The 26472-nt window shown below is 38.9% G+C and overlaps 2 protein-coding genes across 4 annotated transcripts; one reads left to right on the forward strand and one right to left on the reverse strand.

The window, feature by feature from the left end:
• Nucleotides 1-10: 10 nt before the first annotated feature.
• adcy3a (adenylate cyclase 3a) lies at nucleotides 11-20562 on the reverse strand. 3 transcript variants are annotated; one of them, XM_037272838.1, is made up of 21 exons: nucleotides 20338-20562; nucleotides 18555-19727; nucleotides 14374-14523; nucleotides 13240-13370; nucleotides 12753-12864; nucleotides 12379-12506; nucleotides 11987-12145; nucleotides 11186-11351; nucleotides 10952-11071; nucleotides 10517-10659; nucleotides 9891-10052; nucleotides 9599-9686; nucleotides 7539-7655; nucleotides 7170-7426; nucleotides 6949-7030; nucleotides 6339-6497; nucleotides 6054-6200; nucleotides 5539-5652; nucleotides 5327-5450; nucleotides 4513-4637; nucleotides 11-3430 (listed from the first exon to the last, which is right to left on the reverse strand). In XM_037272838.1, the coding sequence occupies exons 2-21, from the start codon at nucleotides 19230-19232 to the stop codon at nucleotides 3251-3253; spliced, it is 3342 nt and encodes a 1113-aa protein (XP_037128733.1). In that variant the 5' UTR covers nucleotides 19233-19727; nucleotides 20338-20562; the 3' UTR covers nucleotides 11-3250. The 3 variants fall into 3 exon arrangements, with proteins under 3 accessions (XP_037128733.1, XP_037128730.1, XP_037128732.1); XM_037272835.1 differs by having other exon boundaries at nucleotides 5327-5453; nucleotides 20338-20561; XM_037272837.1 differs by having other exon boundaries at nucleotides 5327-5453; nucleotides 20265-20561.
• Nucleotides 20563-22591: 2029 nt separating this feature from the next.
• preb (prolactin regulatory element binding) lies at nucleotides 22592-26472 on the forward strand. The gene is made up of 10 exons (XM_037273592.1): nucleotides 22592-22754; nucleotides 23539-23726; nucleotides 23815-24013; nucleotides 24136-24389; nucleotides 24479-24559; nucleotides 24649-24776; nucleotides 24874-25047; nucleotides 25237-25309; nucleotides 25398-25557; nucleotides 25636-26472. The coding sequence occupies exons 2-10, from the start codon at nucleotides 23592-23594 to the stop codon at nucleotides 25728-25730; spliced, it is 1299 nt and encodes a 432-aa protein (XP_037129487.1). The 5' UTR covers nucleotides 22592-22754; nucleotides 23539-23591; the 3' UTR covers nucleotides 25731-26472.

Consider the following 26472-nt stretch of genomic DNA (forward strand, 5'->3'; position numbering starts at 1 on the left):
CATTCTTGCATTTAGAAAAAAAAAAACTCACTTTATTATGACAACTAAAATAGATGAGGAAACATCGACTGAAAAAGCATTCTAGGGATCAAATGGTCATACAGTAGATGTCTACAATATAATTCAAACTAGGGAACAGCAATTGGCTTATCACCATCAAGTCAAGAATCAATCTGAGAAAATTGGGGCAATCTAACCACTTGGGGAAATCTACAGGATATATGTGGTCTTTTGATTCTAACCGTGCTATTTGCTGGAGTTGTACAAGTAGCAATGTCATATTTGGAATCTACACGTTACTTAAAGTGCTATCTTGCTCCCTGGATTCTTTGAAAATACAAATAAGGAAACAATTCCAAATCCATGTCTTGGCTTTAAAATCCAGTCATTTCAAGATAATTGGCACTTTCACAGGGTGTTAAAAAAAAGGCCCATTTGTTTGTAATAAATTCATTTGACCCATAAATACTGCTTTGACTCTTATGTACAATATTATCTTTTTAAAATGGAGAACAGTTTTTATTATAAATGTCTGAATTAAAGTGGAAGGAATATCTTAACATTTATTTAAAAGAGTTAGCAGAAGAAACTATTGCACTTTGATCCCAGTCTACAAGAGAGGCTTCCTAAACACACTGACTCGAATCTGACGTAACGCTTACTAATAGTCCTTTGAGCCCCGGCTGCTAACTTGTACATCTAAATTGGCAACATTATGAAGAGGATGTTGTCATCTCTGCAAACACCTTATGCAATTGTCTGTACTTTCTTAAGTTCGCTGAAATGTTCTTATTTTCCTGCAAATTTGACCAGAAATGGACAAACTGAAATTAAATGGTTCTGAACAAATTCCATGATGTTATTTTTGGTAAAAGTCAAGTATTTGCTTGCGTATAAACAGCAGTACAGGACAGGTGGTTTAAATATCACAAGTACTGATTTCATGGAATCTTCCCTCAAAGACTCCTTCAGGCAAAGAGATCATTTAAAGTATTCTAAGAATTGTGCATGAAACCCGTTTGTTTACTTTAGTGGTTGTTCAACGTTAGTGTGAAATTCCTAATCATGAAATAAAACTTGTAAGAAGAGGTGAGAATGTCATTATTACAGGACATGTTAATAAATTAAACGACAGAAACTATACATATTCTTTTAAAGAAGTCACAATGAAGAACATTTACACAAAAATAGGTTATTCATGTTTTTGTGTACAATTTGGACCTGAGATGTAACTAAAGCTGTCAAATTTATGTCGAGTATCTAATGGCACAAATGAATTTAAATACACAAGTAAAGTGCAGGTACCTCAACATTGTACCCCGACCTATAATCCCATCACTTTCCAACACTGGTTTTTGTTTGTTTGAAGATTTGAAGTGCTGAAGTCATTCACATGACTGGTCAAAACCAGAAGGAAACAGAGGGTAGCCACCTATTTAAAATTGATGAGATCCCATTTCCACCTGATATTTATTTGGGTGAAAGCACAATGCCAGCAATCTCAGATCCACATCCAGATCTCAAAATAAAATCAGGTGGAAATAGTGGCAATGCATTCAGTTCACTTTTGTCTTTCCTGAAATTCTTGTCCATTTTCTTGCCATGGTGTTAAAGGAAATACAGTTTATTACGGCAAAGCTCTTCTTTATTAGAGCTCCAAATTGACAGGGATGTTACTCACAAACAGAAAAAAATAAGTTTGATGACCTAAAGCAAAGGTGATCAATAGCAGACCGCAGCACCAATCTGGACCTGGTAGTCTTTCTATATGAAGTCAAATTTTGACAAATACTCTCAGGGGCTACTATTATTATATTTATTTTAATTTCTTTGATTTTAGGCACTTTAGGCAATATGTAAGCAATATGTAAGACTTATTTGAGAAGAATTAGAATTGTCCTTCCAGTTAACTCTGTGTGAAAATCAACATGAAATACAGAATGCATTTTCCCGAATTGGACCTTTTTAGAGTAAGGCCCCTGATATAAACAAAAGGTCAAACTAATAATCAAAGGCCTGAGCTGTAAGTTGTATTCGCATGGGAGTAGTGTTTCTCAAAATAAATATTTGTAAGAACAATTATCATTTATAATAATACTATAACTATCGTAGTTGGATTTTATTAGCGAAAACTTTCTTTAGCGGGTTAGTCTAGTCTACTTTTGATGGATTTACCAAGCTCACCGTATATGATATCATCAAACGGCTTGAACAATAAAGATCAATGCTGTCATAATAAACTGCAGTTATCCTTTAAAAACACAGCCAATGGACAAGAATAGCTGACTTGAGATACTGGAATCCTTCATCTAAAATTTGGTGATCACATCTGTGATAGGCACTTCTATCTACCAACATTGAGTAAAACAAACAGTAGCTGCTCTGTGGCTTCACTCGTATCTCAGTCCCAAAACAAGCAGTTGTACCTTTTATTCCTGTTGATGGCCCAGGCCAGCAGTGTAAGTGTGCTTTAGAGATCCATGAACAGACGGGAGAAAAGAGGACAGTACTGATTGAACTAACCTATTCCCCCGCCAGGAGCGCGAGGAAGCAATACATTGAGCAACGTAGACAAACACTATCATACACACCAACGAACGCCCCCCGGCTCAACAGGACAGCTCGCTCGGGGTCAAATTTGGGGGGGGGGGGGGTATTGTAATGTTTAAAGGCGCATAACACAATAAAGTCACAGTGTGATTCCAGTCTGCGGTTTGTTTGTTTTCCAAAATCACACATTTTATCCATTCATTTCTGTCTGCATATTCTACCATCATAACCTTCATTATGCATTCCCTTGAATGAGGTGCCAAATATTTATACTGCTAGTACATAATTAGCCATTATGTAGACATCCATACTGAAGGAAATCCGCAATTCCGATCGAGCAGTATCTCCTCCTATAAGAAACGATTCTAGTTGACTGTGGCACTGAATTACAAGTACATTCTCTAGTGGCATTAAAAGAGGGAATTGGTTCCCATCGAAGTGAAGACGTCTTCAGTACTGAGCGGCTTGTTGACACAGATGTCCGCTTAAGCATGTCCGCAGTATTTAATTGGAGCTGTCAACCTTGCCTACAGCAGAGTCTGCAAAAAAGATGCGATTCCACACAGACTTGGAGGCAGTGTCAAGGGTTATGAGGGTATTTCATGGTTTCAAGGCAAATGACTTTGCATTCAAAAGTTCTTTGCAAAACCTCTCTGAATTCACCACGTACGTTTGCTGTTATTACTTTCACCTTTTGGGTTTAACTGTCCACAACTTGATGTGGAAGAGTGACGGAAGAGCCATTTAGAAAGGAACCTTGTTTGTCTCTTCCCTTGAGGAAATAAGTGAGCAGCTCCCCCTTTCCTTTCACAAATATAGGACCCCTCCTCACAAAGCGGAAGCCATACTCTTTGAGAATGTTGTAGCAATCCTCCACCACCTGAGGGAAACACACACAACACTTTACCGTTATGCAGATTTAGCAACAGTGCTGTGTGCTATTTGCAAATTTCACCCAATATATTTCTTAAATGTATTCATATTTCCCATCATAATAATGATAATGTGATTTTCTTTCTAAAATATTCAATTTCAACCTCAGGTCTTCTTTACAATGGTGTTACACGCCTAGCATGACTTTTCCTGAGTAGTTTCTTCCATTTGCCTTTGCGGACCCTTGTCAATCTGTATCAGACTGGATGAGGAAGTTGGATCACAGCCACTTTCACATCCCTCCGGAATTGTTCCATCAAGTCTGATCTCTGGCTGGGACAAGGGCACTTAAAGCCACTCACAGACTTCTTAAGTCGGTCCTTTCTTAACTTGGCTGGAATATTGTATGAGGACATCTGCCATGGTCCGGGGGTCCACAGCACTGTTCAGGAGCACGTTTACCTCAAGGACCTAAATGTACATTACTACATATTTTTTGCAAAAATGATTCTGCTACTTAACTGCAAGGATGGTATTAAATGCAATCTTACCTCAAGCCAGAGTTTAAGCTTGGCTGCATTAGACCAGATGAGGCACATTTTGGCAAACTTCAAATTGAGCTGTTGTCACGGTGTTGGAAACAACTAGTTTTCCATACACTATTTTCCATTTTCATACATTCTCAAGACAAATGAATTCCATACTTTCCACATTTGGGTAGGAACCGTGCCATTTCCTTTTGTTTACCCCAGGGAATATTGTTAAACACACTTGAGTCCCTTGAAAGGCGCCACAGATACTGTATTTAAAATTCAAGTTTTTGTTATTAAAAAGTGTAACATGCAATGGAGAAAAAGTGAAAATAGGGAAGACACGATAGACTTAGATACTTTCAGTATTCTGATTTAAAATGGAATATGGAATCCCAAATAAATGCCTCCTTAAATAGTAGAACTTGATTATGATATAACAAAATAAAAATCTTGATTTAAACGATGCTTCAAGAATAGGGAAGGAAAAGAAGAAGCCAGATTTAATAACGTGAAAGAATACGTGAATTTGACAAAGAGGCAAAAACTGTTGCTTTACCTGAATGTTTCCCATCACCCCTGTGGACTCCATACGACTGGCAACATTCACTGTGTTTCCCCAGATGTCATAGTGAGGTTTGCGTGCCCCAATCACACCTGCTAAAACTCCTCCCTTATTCAGACCTAATAGAGATAGAGCATTGATAAAAATATAGAAGCATAAGAAATTAGGTAATGCCACTTAGAAATGAGTAGATTCAGAATCGGACTTTTATCTATATTTTCCTTTTTTTTTTTTCCAAAATCTGGATTTCATTTTTCTATTCAGATATGGTAGCAAAGTGAACTTATCATGTGCTGTATTTGTACGTATATGGGTCATCAAACAGCCAACCCTTTTTTGCACACGGCACTATTTAATCAGAAGACTTCAGAGATCTCGTAATACATTTTGAAGTAGTCAAGTCAAGCTCAGCGGTGAATGTCACATGACCAAACCCAGAAAGCAGGTTATTTGTTTATAATTATACAGTTCTGCATGTGCCTATGCCAAATTGGGACACGTGATGGCAATCTTTCTCTGATCAAACCTTTCCTTATAATATAACAGTGGACCCTGACTTCTCAAAGGGGATATGTGTGGCCCGCAAATACCACACATTGAATTGAAATTTGAAACCCACTAAAATGCATAGAAAAAAAAATCCTCAACAAACTTTGCAAAACAGTCACGATCGATTTTCCATGAAAAATGGGAGGTGGGGTGCAGCGAATATGCAAATTCACGGGTGCCGAGCTGCGAGTATTCCAGGATCCACTGTATATTAAAAATACAAATTGCATACAAAAGTAGCTAAATTAAAAAGACGTACCGATTCGTAGCATGAAGTTATTGAATGACTGGTAGTTTATGTTCATAAGCGTAACCTTCATGGCTAGGGCAAAATCTGCCAGGTCTGCCAGATGCTGCCAGCGCTCTCTGTCAGACTGCTCCTCCTTCTGCCGAACAAGTTAGGTATAAAGATTTTTGGTGATAATTTGATCACTTCCACGAACCAAAACAAAGTGAAGTGAGCGTTCTGACCTTCATACAGTTGTACCCATTGTTGACATCAGGAGTAACACCTGATGCGGCCATGTAGGTGCTTCCGATGGTCTTGATTTTTGTGATGCAGCGAAACTGAGGCTCGTCCAACAACTGTAATGCATACAAGTCAAAACGATTAGCTCCATCCAACACAGCTATTTCACTTCTAACCAAACCAGTAATAGCAGATACCCTAATTCAACTGAATCCTATGACCATGACTTGAGGCAAGAATCGTTTATTTTCCTTTTTGCAGTCCCATGACCAGTCATGAAAGCATCATTCACAATTTGTGAACGAATGGGTTCTTCTTATGATATTTTATAACGAGGGTCATTTTTTGTGGACAATAAAGGGATGAGGCAAGAATATGTGAAAGGTTTAATTCGTGAGGGTATGAATCATTTTGGGCATGACTGGATATGTGAGTAGCATAACAAACAACCGCGAGACAGGCTAGGCGTGTTTCTGTCAGTCGTCAGTGAAACGAGGACGGACGAAAACCAACTTACACTGTCAAAGTCTGAGATGATCTCGTTGAGGAAGCGTAAGCATTCGATGCCTCCATTATTGATGCTCTCCTCTGTGTAGAAGTCGGAGAAGTTTGGGATGGATGCAAACATGACTCCAATTTCATCATACGATTGACTGTACAACTCCTAGAACACATCAAGTTAACACAAGATTGAATTTTTTTTGGACATTTCCCATCTGCAGGACGCAATGTATTATATACTGGCAGAATGAAGGAGGAAGTGGAATAACAGACCAGCATTGTGTCAATGTAAGAACTTTACCTCATCTCTTTTCTTAGAGCCCAGGAAGTGCCGAGCAACATGTTCAGGAAGCATGTTGGTCACTAATGCTTCATTCCATCGCCTCATCTCATATACCTTCTCTTTCTGCTCATGAACCTCAAGCTTCCACAGGAATAGGGTCCGAGCAAGCTTCTCCACCTTCAGATAAAAACAACACTCAACACAAGTTTTGACCTTTCAACATAGCCTGCTTTAATGGCTCACAACACAGAGGTCCAAATCCTCATAATCTTAGGAAAACGATTATTAAATATACCGTATGGGTATCGATTTCTTTAAAAATATTGTTGGCAGATGAATACCAAATTACATACCAAATTATTTTTCGACTGCTAGGAGTACCAGAGAAAGAGGTAAGGATTTTGTTAGAGAGGAATCCTTGATTGAGATAATAGTTACTAATTTGCATGTATTTTAATTTCATTATATCGCATTAGATTTATTTTCAATAATTTCGCAAGGAAACAGAAAATGCACACACAGAGACAAACATACATAGATATACTAACTGACAGACATTTTGAGAAAATGCAGTGTATCATGTGCCATTCTGTGCACTTATAGTAGCAAGTAAATAATGTCAACTTACATGTCGGGAGAAATAATAAAAGCTGACCATCATAGTGAAGATCATAATTGTCATTGTCAACTTGGATGGCACTAAATATGACCTGAGGAGAAAAACAATATTAGTAAAATATTCAAACTTACAAAATCTGTTATAAAATGTGTTTAGCAATGACATTGATGGACAAAGAAAAGTCAAATCTACTAAAATATAATCATGATTTTTTTTTTTTTTCCCTTCACCTGTAATCCTGAAAGCGCGCCATGTCATAGCGGTCAAAGATGTTCCTCCAGCTGTATATATTGACAACACCAGTCGCCACTGTGATGAGCAGCATCAGTGTGAGCTTGACCATGTGACTAACTTGAACCAACATGGTGGTAGCCATAAGCGCCAGTACAGCAATGTAGCTATAATATTTGGGGTTGTTCAAACAACCTTCAGAAGGGGACGCAATAGAGGTGCTGACTGAAATAGCACTTTGAGGCAGGCAGCTCAGCTGGAAGAGGGACAGAAATGAGTAATGAGCTCAGGAATTATTCACTTCAGGTTATGATAGAGTGCAGCTCTCCACAAAGATATAGCTTTTTGATACTGTATACAAATCTTACCATATCAACAATGTCAGCCATTGTAAGTATGAAGATAGCTGCCATGGCCCAGGTGTTACGAGCCCAGCGGGTGTGGTCAATCCAAGTTGAAAAAGCAACAAGCTTCTTAGGAAAAACCTTTAAAAAAAGGAAAGAAAAATAAAACAATGTTGTTTTATGAAACGGATGAAAACCCTTGTGCAAATAAGCCATATGAAAAACTGATGGATGGATAGAAACATTAGGGATGTACCAAAAATTCTTTCATTGAAAATTTTCTGTTCAAATGGCTTAAAAGTACATTTTCGGTTTTCGTCCCGAAGACCTTTGTCACCTATACACCGAAATTATCTGCAGATGCGTCAGTCAGCTATTGGTCCGAGTCGGGAAGGATGCCTAGTCACAGAGGACAGCCTCCGTGGCAACATTGGGTCATAAAAGCATTTTTTTCTCTTTTCCTTTTTAAAAGGTTTTTAAGGTATTCTAATCTATTTTGGTTTTCCGCCTTGGTCCCCGCCAATTTCAGTTTTCATTTCAGTGCATCACTAGAAAATACCCTCATAAATCAATTGTTAAGTGTGGTAATATTTTGGCAAGTCAATGTACCAGGTGTAGGACATTCTATTTTTGTTTCCATTTGATGTAATCTTGATCTTGACAGAAGAACCTGGAACACTATTAACAGTGACTCATCTGTATACTCAACTCAGCACAGTCATTTAGTGACTGCTGTGAAATGCCTGAGGGCTCAGGCAATCAATTCTGCTAGAGCGAATGCATTTGAATTTCCATGGAGTAGAGGTCTGAATCAAAAGTAGTGGCAAATAACACAGACACCTTTACTGAGTGTGCTACCATATGGAAGCTTTCCTTCAAGCAAACATTTAATAAACGCAGCAACTTTATGAAATATTTACCATTGTGACAAAAAGCCAAATCTTTGATTGATTGAACAAACTCTAAAGTGCTGCCGACCATAACTAACGTGAACAAGCAGGAGACCTATTATTACCATTGAGAACCCTCTGCTGAGGTCCATCAAATGTGTTCCAGACCTAAATCTTAATGTGGGACAAAATATATCATCTGTCTGTCAACAGGCCCATTTGTCTTGGCCGTTTTCCTAAAAACCGTTGCAGAGGAATTGATCTGCGCTTGAAGCGCTATTTTCCAACAATCGATGGGTACATCCGCTATCCGTAACCTGAAAAGACCATGCTTTACTGTCTCTTATCAGGAGAGGTCAAACATAATTCTATTTTCTTTGCTTAGGTGCATGTTGGTCACTTACATTTTCTTAAGAGGCAAAGGAAAGGCACTGATGATACTGTTGGCATGTCAACATGCCATATATTTGCCATCTTTATTTTATGCTGATTAGATAGGGAAACAAGCATATTCTATTTTTATGTAGCTTAGAGATCAGGGATGGGCAACTTGAATGATGGAGTGGGTTACAATTTTTTATCAATGCTATTGGGGAACTACATACAGTAGGACCTTGCACAATCGGCCTATACTTGATGCCTAATGAAATGCATTTTTCTTTTTGTATACACCAAAAATTCCTCATAAAACACTGAGAAAGTTCCAATATGCATTTTCCGTGAAAATTGATGGTTGGCTCAGAATTTGGGCGCGGGGCATATGCCACCTGCCAGTTGCCCGTTTCCTATTATAGATGAATTTATATTGAATAAGCGGGTAAGAGTTTTTACGTTTATACTCTATCCTCTTCCTTTTTGAACATAAAAAAAAAAGTTTTGGATTTGCGGAAATGTTTTTTATCATCATCATTATTATCATTACTATTATTATTATTAGGATTATTTCTGTACTTATTTTTACAAATAACTGCATTACAGTTTTCTAAGTATTGCACTTTTCATTTTTTTTAATCAAGACAGAAGCAACAAAGAAAAAAAGGTGAATAAATCCTGACTTCAATGGGCTGTATGAAAGATGCGAGTCATTTAGCTGGCTTAGAAAGTACATGTTAAGGTAGCTCAGGCAATGGGTAGAGGTCTTGAAAACTTGACAATATCGTCCTCAAATAAAAGCGTAAATGTGTTTAAACACACCCTGGGGAAGATGGCAGCCAATGAACAGATTGTCAGGATTAGGAGCAGGACTTCCCCCACTGCAAATGTGATGTAGTTTGTAATCAATCTGTTAGAAAGATCAAAATCTCATTAGGGAAAGGTCAACAAGCAAGAACATAATGAAATATTTAGCAAATTAAAAGTTCTACTAAAGTTCAATCGTGAAACCCCCAAATAGTACTATTTACAGTTGTAATTGGCAAAAGCATGTTTCTACCCAGCGCCTTTTGCTCAATTAAATAAATATATATTTTCGAACTGAAGAACTAACCTGGGATCTATGAGGGCCCCCGTGACAGCAGTGAAGAGCAGCACCACGCAGGAGCAGCAGAAGGCAGCTCCACTCTGCTTCTCCTTCTCCACCGAGTAGCGAGTCTCCAAGTCGGGGTCAACAAACCTCAGAGAGAGACGGTTGGTTTGCTTTCCCTTCGAACTGACGAGACAAGAGAACCTCACACCAAGCATTTCATAGTGCATCACAGTGTTGAATACATAACATCAACAAATTTCCACTTGATTTTTTTTTTTTAATCAGAGAAATCAGGTGATTTTTTTTGCGCTGATCCTGAATCTGCCCCGGGTTTTTTTCTCTAGCAGATCAGATTTTTTGTGCCAACACTATGATTCAGGAGCAAAAATCATCGGAACCAGTTAAAATAAATATATTCATGGGCTATAATTTGACAATTTGAAATGTGGCTTTTTTTACGTGAAATTGAAATTGTCAGCTGACAACACGCCCCACACAAAGTATAATGGTGACGAAACACAGAAACAGAAGTTATTTGTTCTAATTAGTAAAACCTTTTATTTTTTTCACTCTGTATTCCCGTCTAGGCTCTCTGTACAAGCTAACAGAAATAACCTTCAAACTATGAAAGAAAAAATTTAACTCACGCTTGGACAGTTTCTCGCTCCAATAGAGCCTCATTCAGCAGTTTGTTGAGCTCCTGTTCATTTTCTTGGGCATCAATCACCCTTTCAGCTAGGTCTCGCAGCCGTAGCCTTCGGCGAGGATTTGGGAAAGAGGGGTTTACCACCTGCGGTTCCACAAATCGCCATCATTATCACTGTCGTTTCATTCGTCTTTCTAACACATTGCTCAAGAAGAAATCCATGATATACATATTACATGTTTTTCCATTTTTTTTTTAATACAATTTTTGTTCCACATTTTAGTCTCTTTTTTTCTAATTGAAGCCTGTTGTTCAACAGCTGTACCATCTTAAAAAATATATATACAAAAGTATGGGACTCCCAGCTGAGGACTAGTATTGTTTGTTTTGGAAACATCTGTACTGTAGTCTGATCGGAGTGATTACGAATGTTTACCCTTGTGTCAAGTTCTTCAGGTTCCTCTGGTGTGGAGCAGGCTGTATTCACACTGCCATTACATTCTGTGGTGTTGATCAGCAGAGGGGAGTTTCCATTGGACGAAGTTACAGATAATTTCTAATGGGAAACAGTCAACAGTGAAAAAATGGAATTGGCCTCACCAATTCTTGTAAATGTTTTGGAGTGGGCTTTTCCTGAATATGAGTCAATACTGTGTGTGTTCCAACTCACTACACTGTTGATGCCGTTTTTCCCCCCGGGTCCTTTGTTAACGACGACTAGGTAGGTCTCAAGTCCTCTCTCCCTCAGGTAGTCACAGCGCTCACCTCCATTGCCTGGTTCAACTTCAAACTCTCCATGAAGACACTCCATGGTGGTTTGTGAGATGTGGACACGACTAGGCCACACCAAAAAGAGGAATAGGAGGGGGGTTATTTGGAAGAAATAGGGTAAGGGGTTTATTAAAAGGCCTGCTTTGAGAGTTGACTGCTGCGCTATTGAACCATTGTGAAAAGTAGACTACTGTTTATCATGCATACACTCCCGAATCATAACAAGCCACCAATCAGGTTTTTAGTGGCTAAACATGTATCATTCTTTTTATAGAACTTGGGCGCAGCTAATCCAGCATGTTTACCAGAAGAGCAATTAAAACATGAAGCCTTGACACAGAGAAGTATTCCAACTGCAATCACTTAAGGTCCTCCCACTGCAGGTGTCTTAAACGTACATTCTTGAGAACCCAATTCACAATACCAAAAAAAAAATAACCCTATTGAATCTGCTTATGACCAAAATTTGATTTTAACAGAGTCAGTAATCTAGTGATTTCTTTTTTGTTTTGATGCAGTGGATGGCTAAAAGCAGAACCCGCTAATGCATTGCCAAATTAAAAATCCTGGTTAGTGGAAGCTATTTGACTATTATTTATTTATCTAAATGGTGCAGATTATGGATGTTAGGCCGAGGACTCGCCTGTGATCTTCTGAGTGCCATTCTCGATTTCTAAAGGCAACTACAGTGTGTTCTTACCCTGGAATCCCTCCAGCCTCCATCTTGTTGGCTACAGTGACATCAGTGGACCACACGTCGTATTGCCAACGTTTCTGACCAAGCACTCCCCCCAAGACTGTCCCGCTGTGCACTCCAACACGCATGTCAACATCAGTTTGGGTTTTCTCACGCACATACCTAGTGTTTGTGCACACATACACTGAATTAAATCAATGCAAGGTCGACGGAGCAACAATAAAAACAAATCATTTCTCTCTCTCTCGCGCGCTAATGCACTTTCTTTCATGACTGCACAAAAATCTATATTAGTCTGTTGGAGCAATCAATTTCCCACTGAGCATGTGACAGACCACCATGTAATCAGCGATCGACTTCTGGCAACTTGAACTACAGCTCTGCTGTATACTCACGAGATGGCCTCAACCATGGCGAGGCCCATCATGATGGAGCAGGCAGCATGGTCCTCCCTGTAGTCTGGCAGCCCACAAATACAGTAGTAACAGTCTCCTAGGATTTTGATCCTCAGCTGGTGATATTTCTGAAAAGGTATTTGGGGTCAGAGAATGATACAATTGATGCTGCTGCATGATATGAGCCTAATAATTACTTTTTGAAATGTTTTAAAAATTGAAATGAATGTTAGCTAACTATTTAGTTTTACTCTGATTACTTTTACTGAGAACACTTAGTTAAAATACACCTTACAGAAACCCAGGAATTTTGTATGAATTATAAAACTATTGTCAAAAAGAAGAGTGGATGTGTATAACCGGGATTTACTCACTGCAGCTAGTTTGTCAAATCGAGCAAAGAGTTCATTGAGCAGCTTGACCAGCTCCTGAGCGCTGCATGATGATGACAGCTGGGTAAAACCCACAATGTCTGCAAACAAAATACTGTACAACAAGAGATCAAAACAAAGCAGTTAGTTACACACTCACTTGAAATGTGATGGAAAAACTGTAGATGTCAGTGTACCATGCAGTAGTTGATAAAATTGAAAATTAATAATCAACCTGCTGTTTGAAGCGGGGTCGGTGAAATTCACTAATTGTTTTGTTGGTTTCGCTATCATGATGGACTCATTTGGTAAATTATTTTTAAGTTAATTTATTTTTCACATTTGAAGACCAGTATTTGAAATAGTATAATTATTCTTATCATTTGTTGACATGTTTTGAGAATTCGGAAAGATTCATTTTACAACTAAGGCCTTGTTTTTAGATTCATGGATTCAATGGCTGACATTTTAAGGTTCCATTTGACATTACCTGACATTTTCATGTCTGTACATGTACATAGTGTTAAACTGTTGCATCTCTTTCTGACTGGGCTCCTTTTTCATGTCCTGCAGCATCTCATCGGCTATGTGTTTCGGAAGAATGGACAGTAGCAGGCGTTCCTATGAAAAAAAAAAAGGTCATGAAGTTTCTTGCATGATTTGGGAATGAATCAACTCACCAAGGAACACCATGAATGACAAAAATGTTAATCCTAATTTAGGTAGCTTGTTGAGATGAAGACACTACTAAATGTTGAAGTTGGTTGTCTTCTTTCCCCAAATTGCTTACTGTCAATGTTTAATGAAAGCAATAACTGAATTGCTCATTCAGCACAGAAAGTAAGATGGTTTTCCAATTACAACCCTCACTTGATCTCGCATACATTACAAAAGAAACATTTTTGTGGACATACCGGTCGAAAACTTTTCGTTTGTAGTTTGGATTCGAAATGGTGATGAGTCCTGGAACCTTTCTAGCACATCTCATGCCATTATGTTACATGTGTTAATGCCCAATTGAGCATGCATACGCAAAAATTGAAGGAGGGAGGGACATGGAGGGTTATGTGGGGGCGCTTGGAATAGGAATCAAAAATTCACAGTGGAGCAGCTCAGAAACAATTAACTGATCAGGTTGCCTGCATGATTACATATATAGCATCCAAGGAGGCTAATTGTCATGGTAACAGACAATACAACAGACTCCACTCCTTGATTGGTTGGTGGCTCTCATCTGCCAGCAGCCTCAGCGTCTCATTCTGAAGATGATGAACTGTAATTAAGTCTGATATAAGTTGTCAAATTGGATGGCAATTTTTTTTTCCAGGATGGTAAATTATTCTGATGGACATAGCAAAATCCGATGCATCCAACTGAGGATGTTGGTTTGCTAGCACATTCTTTGATAAAACACTGTTGAGCAATTAACCTAAGTAAGTTTTTTTTTTTTTTTTTTAACTGTTTGTGATCAGTTCGAGCTAAATACTGACAATGCTAAACATCCTAAAGTCTTACAAATCAAGTCAAGCAACAACAATATAAAGAAGAGGGCTAGAAATGCCTTTTGAATCTTCAAAATTAACAATATTTAGACAAAAACATCTTGAATGATTTGACCTCTGACCTGTTGTTGGCTTTGCTCCTCCAGGTTGAGTTTTACTTCGAGGGATTGTCTTGCTTCAAGGAAAGCCTTTCTGTGCTTTCGGTCTGCCATGTAATATGACATGACGCCCACGGTGATAGCGCAAACATAGATCACAATATTGGCCAGAAGCTGAAAAAACAATAGGGACAGTTTTGTGAATAGTGTTCAGTAACCTGCCTTTCATAAGATTGTATTTACAGGCTGCCAAATCTGCAGCTTGAAATTTTTCTAATTATTATTGGCCAGCGGCATATTCTAAAATAATATTCAAATACAGCCCTCGGCAGATCATTCAACTTGCGGCCTGCACTGTGCTTGCTACTTTGAGATTTCCTTGTAAAATAATCATATGTCAAGAAATGGCAAATTTATAATAACCTGCCCACTCACATGCACATTGCGCAGAGCCCAAATGGATTATCACTCCAGCGCATATAAAGGGAGAATCGATACAGATGACACAAATTTGTGACTCACTAGTATCTCTGTTTTATGCTATTGGATCAAGGCGTAACTTTAAACACAGATTTGATTGGAGAGAAAGGTTTTAGATAATAAACCGTAGACTTTCTTTTATTCTCACTGTAACTTACACTATATGAGGAATGGGACTGCCTCATTAATGTCCTAGAACTTCTCAGAGGCCCAAAATAGCAGTTCAACTTTAAATCTGAGTCTTGACATATTTAATTTAAAGTTTTTATTTTTTGATACAAGTTGATTTTAAATTGTGCCACAGCATGTACATAGTAGTGTGCTATAATCCATCCATCCATTTTCTGAACCGCTTAGTCCCCACGGGGGTCGCGGGTGTGCTGGAGCCTATCCCAGCCGTCATCGGGCAGTAGGCGGGGGACACCCTGAACTGGTTGCCAGCCAATCGCAGGGCACACAGAGACAAACAACCATTTGCACTCGCACTCACACTCACACCCACACCCAGGGACAACTTGGAGTCGTCAATTGGCCTACCAAGCATGTTTTTGGGATGTGGGAGAAAGCCCACGCGGGTCCGGGGAGAACATGCAAACTCCACACAGGGAGGGCCAGAGGTGGAATCGAACCCACACCCTCCTAACTGTGAGGCGGACGTGCTACCCATTGCACCACCGAGCCGCCTGTGTGCTATAATATTTTTGTATGGTTTTTTTTCATTGTGATGTCACAGTAATGGAATTAAAAAGAGTATTAAGTCAAGTAAGTCTCCATTGAAGGCCCAAGTACCAAATGCACAAATTGAATAGTAGACTTCATTATTAAACAGAGCCTGACAGGAATGCCATTCCTGATCATTTCTGAAAGTCCGCGATGATTGCTTCTTTCCTTCCTGATAACCCCCTCAAACTTTTTTACCATTAATTTGCCTGAACTTCCAGAGACATAATAAAAATATTGTTTTCTTTCCAAATAATAATAAAGAAATAATAGATAAAAAAAAGAAATCACTTGATAAATGGAGCCTTTTACAAGTGAGACATTCTGGCTCATTCTGCGTGTTAAAGTGTTAAAGAACAAATTCAAAATAAATTTCTATTTTTACAACACATAAAGAGGCACTCTATCTTTACTAACATTCAGTTCCCTTGATTCCATGATTGTCTTCCAGTGGGCTCTTTTCTAGTTATGCACAAAATAATGTGAAAATAACTCCCCTCATGTCTGTTTCTCAGGAGAAATTAAACACGCTAGTTGCTTTTTGGAAAAACAGTCGCTAGAGGGGTTGGAAAAATCATTAAATATAGTGACCAAATCATTAAACTGGCAACACTGATTACATTTGTGAATGAGCTACCCTCTGCCTGCAGCCATGTTGTCAGTGCAAGCAGTACAGATTAGAGGGAAGCTCTTATAACTAAAGAAGCAGATGGGGGGTGGGGGAATCAATTCACAAAACTAATTGTCTTGACAAATTAATGAATTGATAAAATTGATTTATCGTCCAGCCTTGCATCCCTCGGGCACCACAACACCTGTTCATTACGACATTGAGAGAGAAAAAAAAAAAAGCATTCACCCATGTTAACACAATGTCAAAGTTGGTTAAAATGCCTTCTAATAGTAAAATTATTTGACTTTTAGCAGTGCCAGTGAGAGAACAATTAACAAACCAGGAACGCCAATGCTCAGTGATGACATGACTTTGGTGACTATAACAGCAAATCTTCTATTATTGTTTTCAAACAATAAAACAGCAATAAACAACAAACAAACCAAACTATCATTTGGAATTTCCAAATTCAGACTTCCCTAAATAGAGTAAAATTAGTCATATTTTTAGCTGTCTTCGTTTGTACTATTTTGGACCATAAAATTCTGGGTTGTATGAGTTTTGACAGCTATACAATAGGAGGTTTCAAAATCCAATTGTATCTTTGAGCTATTTTTTCCTGTTGTAAATCAATTTAGATGTGCTAAAGGGGCTCTATGTTTTTTTTTTGGTTGTTCAATTTATTTCATGACAAAGTAGACAATTTTAGATTCAATCTAAATTGTGAAATTAAGCAAATAGAAGAGTGAATCTGATCATGACCTTTTTTAACTGAATATATTAGCTTTTCCCTTTCCATTCAAATTGTCGCACTTGAGTTTATATCATATCTCCGACTGTGAAGGGATTCAAGTTTGACCAAAGCAAACAATCTCAGGAGACGGCCATTTTGCCAATCATTCTCCACTGAAAATGACATCACAGTTGGTCAGGGCTCAGTTTCGGAAAACTGGTGAGTTTGAAAAAAGTTAATTGATTCATATGTATTTTTCTGATTAATTATCCAATCAATCTGTCATCAGCCAATGGATCAGACCCTCCTAGGAAAAACCCAAATATGTGCCTGTAAGGAAAACACCTTATTAGCCAATGAACATATGTAGGGGTGCAAGTACATATTTATTATCAGCCTTATGATTCTGTTGCTTATTTCACTTTTGTGTTTCTTTACTATGCAAAGCTGTATTTCAAAGGGTTGTATATGTTGAACCTCAAGAGCAGTAAAACACGACTAAAAATACATCTGCAACATTTGTTTGGTGCGTCATTATTTGTATGATCAGCTCAGACTGGTTTTAATTTTCTTATGACCACAGTTTGTGCAGTAAAACAAACAGGCCTGTGACGGGAAGCTCGCTATTGAACAAAGACTTCTTTAAAAGTACAGAATAAAAGGCACAGGGTAGTATCATACCATTTTACTTTTCATTGGTGTTGTTACGAATAAAATAGTGATTATTACATGATTCCTAATCAATTACAGTTGGTTTGATTATGGCTATAGGCAATTTTTTTCCCATTTGTTCTAATTGTTATACACTCTGTTGGTTTACCTTTTAAATATCAACAAAATGCTAAATTTACTTAATTTTGATTCCTGGTTTAAATTGTGATTTTGTCGATGTGCTGAGAGACTTTGGCTTCTGTTTCAAAAACTAGGAATTTGAGTTGGAACTGTACGTATTGTATTTTAGAATGCACACTTTCAAAATCACCCTAAATATATATATTTTTTGAGCTTCTGTATAGTACATTCGCACAGTTTACTGATATCCTTTATTATCAGAGTGAATAATATGAATGAATAGATTCAAAATAAAGTGTAAAAAAATTTTAAATCGAGGTTAAAAACTGTTATTTTCCCCAGACCTATGATTATGGTAGTTTTAAAATCAATCTCATTCTTCCACTACAAACCTTTACTCATTTTTGTAACCTTTTATTCTTTACTTTTAAATCTCTTTCACTATGTTACTGCTTTTCAACATTTTAATTTCAGTATGTGAAGCATATTGAGTTAAGTTGTGCATGAAATCAAATCATTTAAATCATAATAAAATGTGTGAAACATCATTTTCTGAGCTGGCTGGCTCTAAGATGGTGAAGTCAGGGCAACAAATCAGCGAGATTGTGAAGATAATACTTTGTTGAAGCTATACAAGAAGTCTCAAAGAAGTACTATCAATAGAAGGTCGACGTTTTGTTTGTCTCTTGTAAAATAAAAGCTGGTGAGGTACCGCTACATATAGATATTTGGACAATGTTCCTGAGCTATTTGTGCCATAATTCTTAAAGCATGTGAAAGTTCAATACTATAAAGTCTGTATTTTCATCATCATTGTGGTGGTGCTTAAAGGCAATTCTTAAAAACTCATCCCTTGCCAAGTCTCACCTGTCTTCCAAGTGCTGCCCCCTGGATGTCCTCCTGTTGCTGCTGGGCGATGGTGACGCCCAGAACTAGGGTGTGAACCCCGCAGGTGACCGTCGTGATGAGCACGATGGGAGTCAACCTCAAAGGCAAAGTCAGGAAAAAGGAGAAGCTGAAGAAAGCCTGCCAGCCCACTGTGTCACTAGCCTGGTGAAAGCGGGCATAATTCAAACCCAGGTAGCAGAATATTTGGGCCGCTATGAGCACCCACAGGGCATAGGGTACCACCCGCCTTGAGATGCGATCTGGCAGCAGCCCAAAGCGACAAAGCAGGTAGAGGACAATGTCTGCTAGCAGCCCCATGGACGCCACTAGGACGGAGGCCAGTTTGTCACTGGTGTAGACCACCGCACACATGACAATAACGTAGCTGTCGAAGAGAGCAGCAAACACAACCAGCACCAGCAAGGTTTCGTGTCTTTGACGCCTGAAGTAGGTCTGGTAGAGGTTCTCCAGGGACTCCGGTGCAAAGGTGAGGAGCATGAAACGGGGCAGGCAAAGGCAGCATCCCGAGCTCCTCACCGTGACCTCGTGTGTTCGCCCGACAACCTGCCCGGGGTCGGAGGGCAAAGTCACTGAACAGTCTGCGGAATACTCAGCAGAGTACTCAGGCTCAGAGAAGGCTCGGTTCCGAGGCATCATGAAGGTTAACTGTTGGAGCTTTGCTGATTTCTTTCCAACTTGAGACCTGATGGTATTCACGCAGGCGTCTTGAATGCTCCACCAGCTCACCCCTACATCTCCTTGGATTCCAGAAGTGTACGAAATTCCTCCCGTGTGTTGATTGTCTTATCGGACTGACACTAGAAAGGCATACACTTACATTGCTGCATTTGGGCTCACTCCATCGAATGCTGCTGTTTAGCTCAGTCCTGTGTCATATCCACAAACTGGGCACGCCTCTTCAGCAACATGATCCAGAGATTGTCTTTTCTCCCCCCCTCACTCGGCATCAGCAACGTGACTGGTTCACAGTCTCATTTCCATAGTGGCTCTCCACAATAATGCACCCAGTCTGAGTGGCTGAATTGAAGTTGAGATCCCTTGGGGAGATGTTTCCATGAGCTCCCATCACCATCATTCCACTGGCATGGACAGTATGTTGCATGTTGGCCTTCCATAGTCACACTTCATATCCTGAAAAAATGGGAAGACATGAAGGGGAGATATCAAATTAAACAGTCAAACTCATCATCAGAATTACTATGGATGATCTTGTATGCAAATTGTTGGAGGTACTGTTCCTGGATATATAATGGAAGGTGAACATTTGGTTCATGTTGGAATCTGTATTGAGGGCAAAACAGAATCGTAAAGCATTGGTCGTTTTTGTCATCATTCGAGGTCCAGGCCCTGTGCTGTGGGCCTACGTACCTGACTGACTGACATGACAACATGTTGCGCGGAGCCATACGGACAGTTCTTAAATGCACTTCCACTTTTTTTTTTTTTTGCGTTGTGCAAACATTGAGCATCGCCACAATAATCTGCGTCCAACCGGCCGTACTGAGATCTGGTGTTTATCTATGCCGTCTAGCAATCCTCTTTCCACTGATGTTGCAGCATTTGGGAGTTTAAGAATGTATAAACTATTTCTGAGATGGCAATGTTTAGTTTACGTTGTGCTTCTGCGTCCCGATTCAGTATTTTATCGCGGTAATTGTAATTTCCTACCTCAATTGAGAGCTGATATTTTGTGACCATTCTCCCAGATGTCGTGAAATTCTTCACTGATGCATTTACCTACCTTAACGTAGATCCACATTTCGGGTGCTATCCTTACTATTTGAATCTAGACGTGGGTGTCGTCGGCAGAAATCACAACAGCCTTTATATTTCTTAGTCCCTGTCTGCAGAGAATAAATAAGTACAGTAGAAAAAGTAGCCTCAGCATAAATTCATTTGTTGTGCGTGTTTTTTTTTCCTCTTTCTCCCTGGTTGGGTGTTTTCCGCAGAAGATACAGCTTCGTCACGAACTGTAAACACCACGAACACAATTTCCGTTTTTTTTATGTTGAAATAAAATGTGTTGGACTAAACTAGGACATTAGCGACATAGTAAATAAAGTAATTCAGTAACATGATAGTAATGATACAAGTGTGAAAAATGTTGAAAAGCTCAGCTAATGTAGAGTTACATCGTTAACACATAAAATCTGCGCATACAACTATTACAATTATAATTAAAAATTAAAAAGTCATTAAACAAATTCATTCATACTCTAAAGTGATCATGGGACTGATTATTTTCAATATTTTAATGTAAACCAATTCATCCATCCATCCAAATGTCTGCCAATGTGAGTAAAACAAAGTTGCATCTTGCTCTTGTTTCGAAGGAAGAACCACGCTACTTCCGTTATAGTACTTGCATTTTCTTTCACACTTTACACAAACATCTCCACATTTTCTATTTCAGTAACCCCGCCCCCTTAAACAAATTAATAAGTACTGTACTGTACCTATTTTTATTTGTTTGTTTTTCAACTGACATCTTGCAAATTAATAAATAATGCACTCATAACTCTGCATTATCAATGTATTAATAACATTAAACGTTTTTATACTGTAATTGGAAAATTAAAGATGGACATACATCAAATAATTTGGAGATTTATATATGAACATTTATCACCTTGATAAAACCGTACTATTTTGAAATTACTGCATCATTCTTTTAATCTGAAATAAGATCTAAAAAGTCAGCTTTTGGGACATGTTCCTTTTGTTTTATTTATATGAACACTAATCATCTCAATCAGTTACTTTTCCACGTTACAAACACAAAAACAAACCATCGAGGGTATCAAAGCATCCATATAAGAAAAGCACACAGGGGAACAAATCCAAATGCAATCCTAACCGAATTAGACTCATGAATGTTAATGCATCTTGATTATCTTCTGCTCATTGGTTTCTCAAAAATACATTCTCAGAAACGTATAGTGTGAAAAGCACTATGTGTAGTGTAACAGCCAAAATGTTTTTCAAACTTGCAGGAACTGCATTCAGGGAAAGAACAATACAATTTGCTGCCCCAATGTCAATTGGTAAACCAGGGTCAACATTTAACAACTGCAATGCCTAAGTTGTCAAATGCTGAGGGATTCATATCTGAAATAAGAACCAAATCAAGATAAAGAAAGCATAGATACATTTTGAGGTCAAGATGTTAGAAACTATTACGAATCTGACGTGACTATAATATCAAATGAACAAAGCACGTATGTATGTCAAATGAACTATGCCTACTGAGTGCAATTCATTGCTTGATTCCAAATGATCAAATGCACGATTTAATGCAACCTTTTTGGCAATTACTGAACACTGCTAGAAGGCCTGTGCCTATTGATTTTTCCACTGAAACCCTGTGCTTACCATCATCAATGCGCTAGTTGTTGTCCATTTACGTCCTGATGACTATATTCCGACGTTATTTTAGGGACTTTGATGCCATTAGTGTTATTAGGTTTTGACTTAATAATATCCAAAGAATCTTAGTTGCTGAAGCAAACTGCAGAGGGTGTGTAGTCTACAGATTAATTGCCATGCATTTTAATGCATCAACACTAAGTAATGCATCTCTATTTTGTGTGCAAGGGTGATATGGCACAGAAGAAAAAACGGATCACTTATGGTTATGAATTAACTGTAATATAGCTAACTGCCATGGTGTATGTAGATTATTTTATATTGTGAAATACACAGCCATGTCCCTCTAAATTCCTGTATTCTATTTTTGTTCTTTTAAGGGTTGACCATGACACCTATTGCAGACATTTAAGGTAAATAAACGTTTTTTTTTTAATGAGACACGTTTGTAAAATTATCACATTTGTATTTTTTTCCCTCTCTACCACTATCATGTACCTTTCGAGGGATTTAATGAAAGTGTATTTGTAAGTAAAAAAAAAAAAAAAAAAAAGAGCATTTTTTTTGTGGCAACGTCACGGCGCAGTTGACGTCGACGGTGGCTGCTGACGTGTTCGGGAAGTCGCTGCACGCTGCTTGAACGTGTCGTCACTTCGCGTTGCATCATGGACGCGCCGGCCATTTTACACATCACAAGACTTTGATCGAAACTGATCAGAATGAAATAATCAGCTGTTGCATTTGTAGACCCGATTAAATGACTACATGAGGAACACCGAGCCATTTGCACAGGTAGGCGATCTCAAATTTAATGATCAAATATAAGAATACGGTATACTAGCAGGAAGTCGCGTTAACTAGCCTTTAGCTGCTCAACTAGAACGCACACTTGGTCACAAATAACAGTCACTCACTCATCTTAAACAAATGTTTCCCAAGAAAAATGATCGGGATTGTTTGTGCGTTACACATATCGACGCACAAGGAGTGCTCACATACCTGCCATTTAAAACATTCGTGGTTTACAGTATTTGAGCTGAGTGGCTTCAATGCTTGTGTTCAGGATTTAAATAATCTGCTTAAAACTACCATTTAGTACTATGACACTCATGTGATAATGCCACACGTTAGTGGAGAATTGCTGTTACTGTAAACACGTCATTCTTTAACTTGCGATGAAGTCAGTCACAGAGCTGCAGAGCAGTGCAAGTGCAACCTCCTGCCACATAAAAAAAAAAAAAAAAGTACGGCTGGACTTTTCACAATGGGTTGCAATTGGATGTCAACGCTGACTGCACAATTAATTTATGTTTTCAGAAAGCAACTTGCAAACTGTTTTTGGGAAAAACTGAAGATAACAAAAAATATAAGAAGGTCTATTTAAAAAGACACAGGGGACTGAGGTGAGACTGTTTAGGATGCGCTGAGCCTTTAAAAATGCTGTGGTATTTTTGCTGACAAGGCAGAAGGCGCATGCTTGAAAACTTTCAAACATCATAATGCTACACTCCCTCCAACAGGTGACGCCTTTGAGGCTCAGCAAAAGTCAATGCTAAATGCTCATGTTTTGCTGCAGGTGGCATTGCATGCAACGCTTTTATGAAGAACTGAGTGAATTGTTGGCCAGCCATGGGCAAACGGAAGGTGCCAGATCTCTACAGAGCCCCCTTTCCCCTGTACTCCATCAAAATTGACCCTAAAGCAGGACTAGTGGTCTTAGCAGGAGGAGGAGGAGCTTCCAAGACTGGCATCAAGAATGGTGTGGTAAGCACAGTGCACAAGTTCTTCAACTTTCTGTTAAATGTCTTAACTCACATGTAATGTTCACAAAATATTCACGGCTTTATTACAGCACTTCCTGGAGCTACAGTTGGTTGGAGAAAACCAGTACAGTGCCAGCCTGCTTCACTCACACGACACTGTCACACGTGCCACCATGAATTTGGCGTTAGGCGATGGGGTGATTGCTGCAGGTCAAGATGGAACATGCTCTTTGATGACATTTGCTGATTGCACACAGAAAAGTGGAGACACGGCTGCTGATAATGATGGTATGCAGTGCTACGTTTGACCTGAAACTTGACTACAACTTCCAGAAGGTTGAAGAATTTTAAGACGTCCGTTTTCAAAACCTTATCTTTTGTGACACTCCAAATCTCTGTCTTCTACGTAGAAAACAATGTGCAAAAAGGTAATGCCAGGCAACGAGGTGGTAAACGAAACAAAGGCGGAAAGGAGGATGCTGCTGCTGCTGCTGTCACTGGGTCTGATATGAAGGATGAGACGGCGCACATCACCGTGACAAGACTGGCAGAACTGCAGTCAGATCTGAACCCTGAGGACCCACTCCAAAAGGTGGTCAGATTTAGTCATGACCTCAGCCTGCTCCTGACAGGAGGCACAGACGGACACATCAGAGTCTGGGAGGTAAGCGTTGCAACTTCGGAACTTCACTCGATATTATAGATCTCGTTGATTTCAATCAGTTATAAATCCTAAATTGATTCTCCTTCCAGTTTCCATCCCTGAAGAAAAAACTTGACTTTAAAGCACATGAAGGAGAGATAGAAGACCTGGATCTGAGCCCAGGAAACAAGGTTGCGCACAAACAATCGCTTTGTCATACTGCACCAATGTAAACCATGACTTTTACTTGATTGTTACAATAACTGTTGTTTCCATGCAGCACCTGGTAACTGTTGGCAGGGACTTTGCTTGCAGTGTATGGCGCAACAACCAACAAGTTATGCGTCTTAAATGGCATAAAACTATGCCTCAGATAGCTGAAAAGACATATAGGTATATGGCTTGCAGGTAAAAAAAAAAAAAAAATCATCATCTTGGTTATATCAGTGTACATGTATATGAGCATCATAATGATGTGTTGACATGGTTGTGTCATGGTTTTCAGATTTGGAAAGGTAGAAGACCAGAAAGATGAACTTAGGCTTTACACAGTTCAGATCCCGCATAAACGAGACCGAAAACCTCCACCGTGTTACCTCACCAAGTGGAACGGCAAGAGCTTCCTGCCTATGTTGACAGCTCCCTGTGGGGCAGAGGTCATTTCAAGCTTTGCTGTCAGGTAAGATTCAATTTCACAAGAGTTGTTAGTTACGCTTGGGTCACGCCATCTGTTCTGGACGGTCAGGTTCGGTCAGTGTGGTATTCTCAAGAAGCAGTCGTGTGTTTACTTTTCATTCACTGTATAACTAAGCACAAAGCAAATACATATGTTGTTTGGAAGCATGCATCATTTGTTTGTCTCCAACAGTGACTCTGGAACATTTCTCGGACTGGGAACTATAACAGGCTCAGTAGCTATCTACATTGCTTTCTCCCTTCAGGTAGTCACATTCTTAAAAGATTTTAATCATTACAACTGCCCTGATCTCTTCTGATAACTTTGTGTTTCGTGTATGCGTGTCCCTGCAGAGGTTGTATTATGTGAAAGAGTCCCACGCCATTGTTGTGACGGACCTGGCTTTCCTCCCCGACACATTCAAAGGGCAAAATATCAAAGGAAACAATGAAACGGCTTTGTTTAGTGTGGCTGTGGACAGCCGCTGTCAGCTCCATGCCGTCCACAACCGAAGTACGTCCTGCATTAGCGTCGGTTTATTATAGTTAACTGAGTATGCCTGTAATTACCTGTCTTTCTTGTTGTCTTCAGGATCATTTTCCCTCTGGTTGGTGCTGTTCTTCTGTGGCCTCGTGGTGGTTGGACTTGTACTGCTCCTCCAGTATGTCTTCCCAGGCTTTTTCTGAGTTTCAGAATTCTCACAGGTTGTCCAATGAGGAGCTTGGACATATCTTTTGCAGGCCTACGTCTATCCAACCCATTCAAATCCACCAGTGCTGCACCATTGACCTTAAACTGCTTTTATGATGCCGACATCTCCCTATGCGGCTACTCAGGGTTGTTGATTTCTGACACGTTAGCATAACACAGACACTCAAAATGGGATTTGAATTGTTTTGATTTACATGTTTTGATATCATTGATCATGTCTCTTGGGAATGATGTTAAATGCCACATTTAATATCCAATATTCCTTAAGGATCCTTAAAATATTTCGGTTTGACATATACATATATACATGTTTATTTATATTTATGTTATAGTTATATCATAAATTACGTAAGTGATGTGTATTATTTATTAGATAATACAGAATATTACATCATATAATAAAGAGACACCGCAGATTACTTTGTATACACTAGTGGGCAGCATACACCAGGAAAATGGACAACACTCTAGCCAGGAGCTGGCAACTAATGAAATACAGTAGCGGGTCACCCACAACATATATTGGATTACTGAGTAATAAAAATACAGCTGTATGTTTTATTCACCAGTATTTGCTTATTATCAGCCGATCAATATGTGGTATTTTAAAACAAATTTAAGATGTTTGATATCAGAATTATTCAACCTATTATGTTGAAATTAATTTCAAACATTCCGACTGCAGATGTAAAAATGTGAATAAAATTTTAAATGAAT

Source organism: Syngnathus acus, chromosome 16, assembly GCF_901709675.1.
Source record: "Syngnathus acus chromosome 16, fSynAcu1.2, whole genome shotgun sequence".
NCBI lineage: Eukaryota > Metazoa > Chordata > Actinopteri > Syngnathiformes > Syngnathidae > Syngnathus > Syngnathus acus.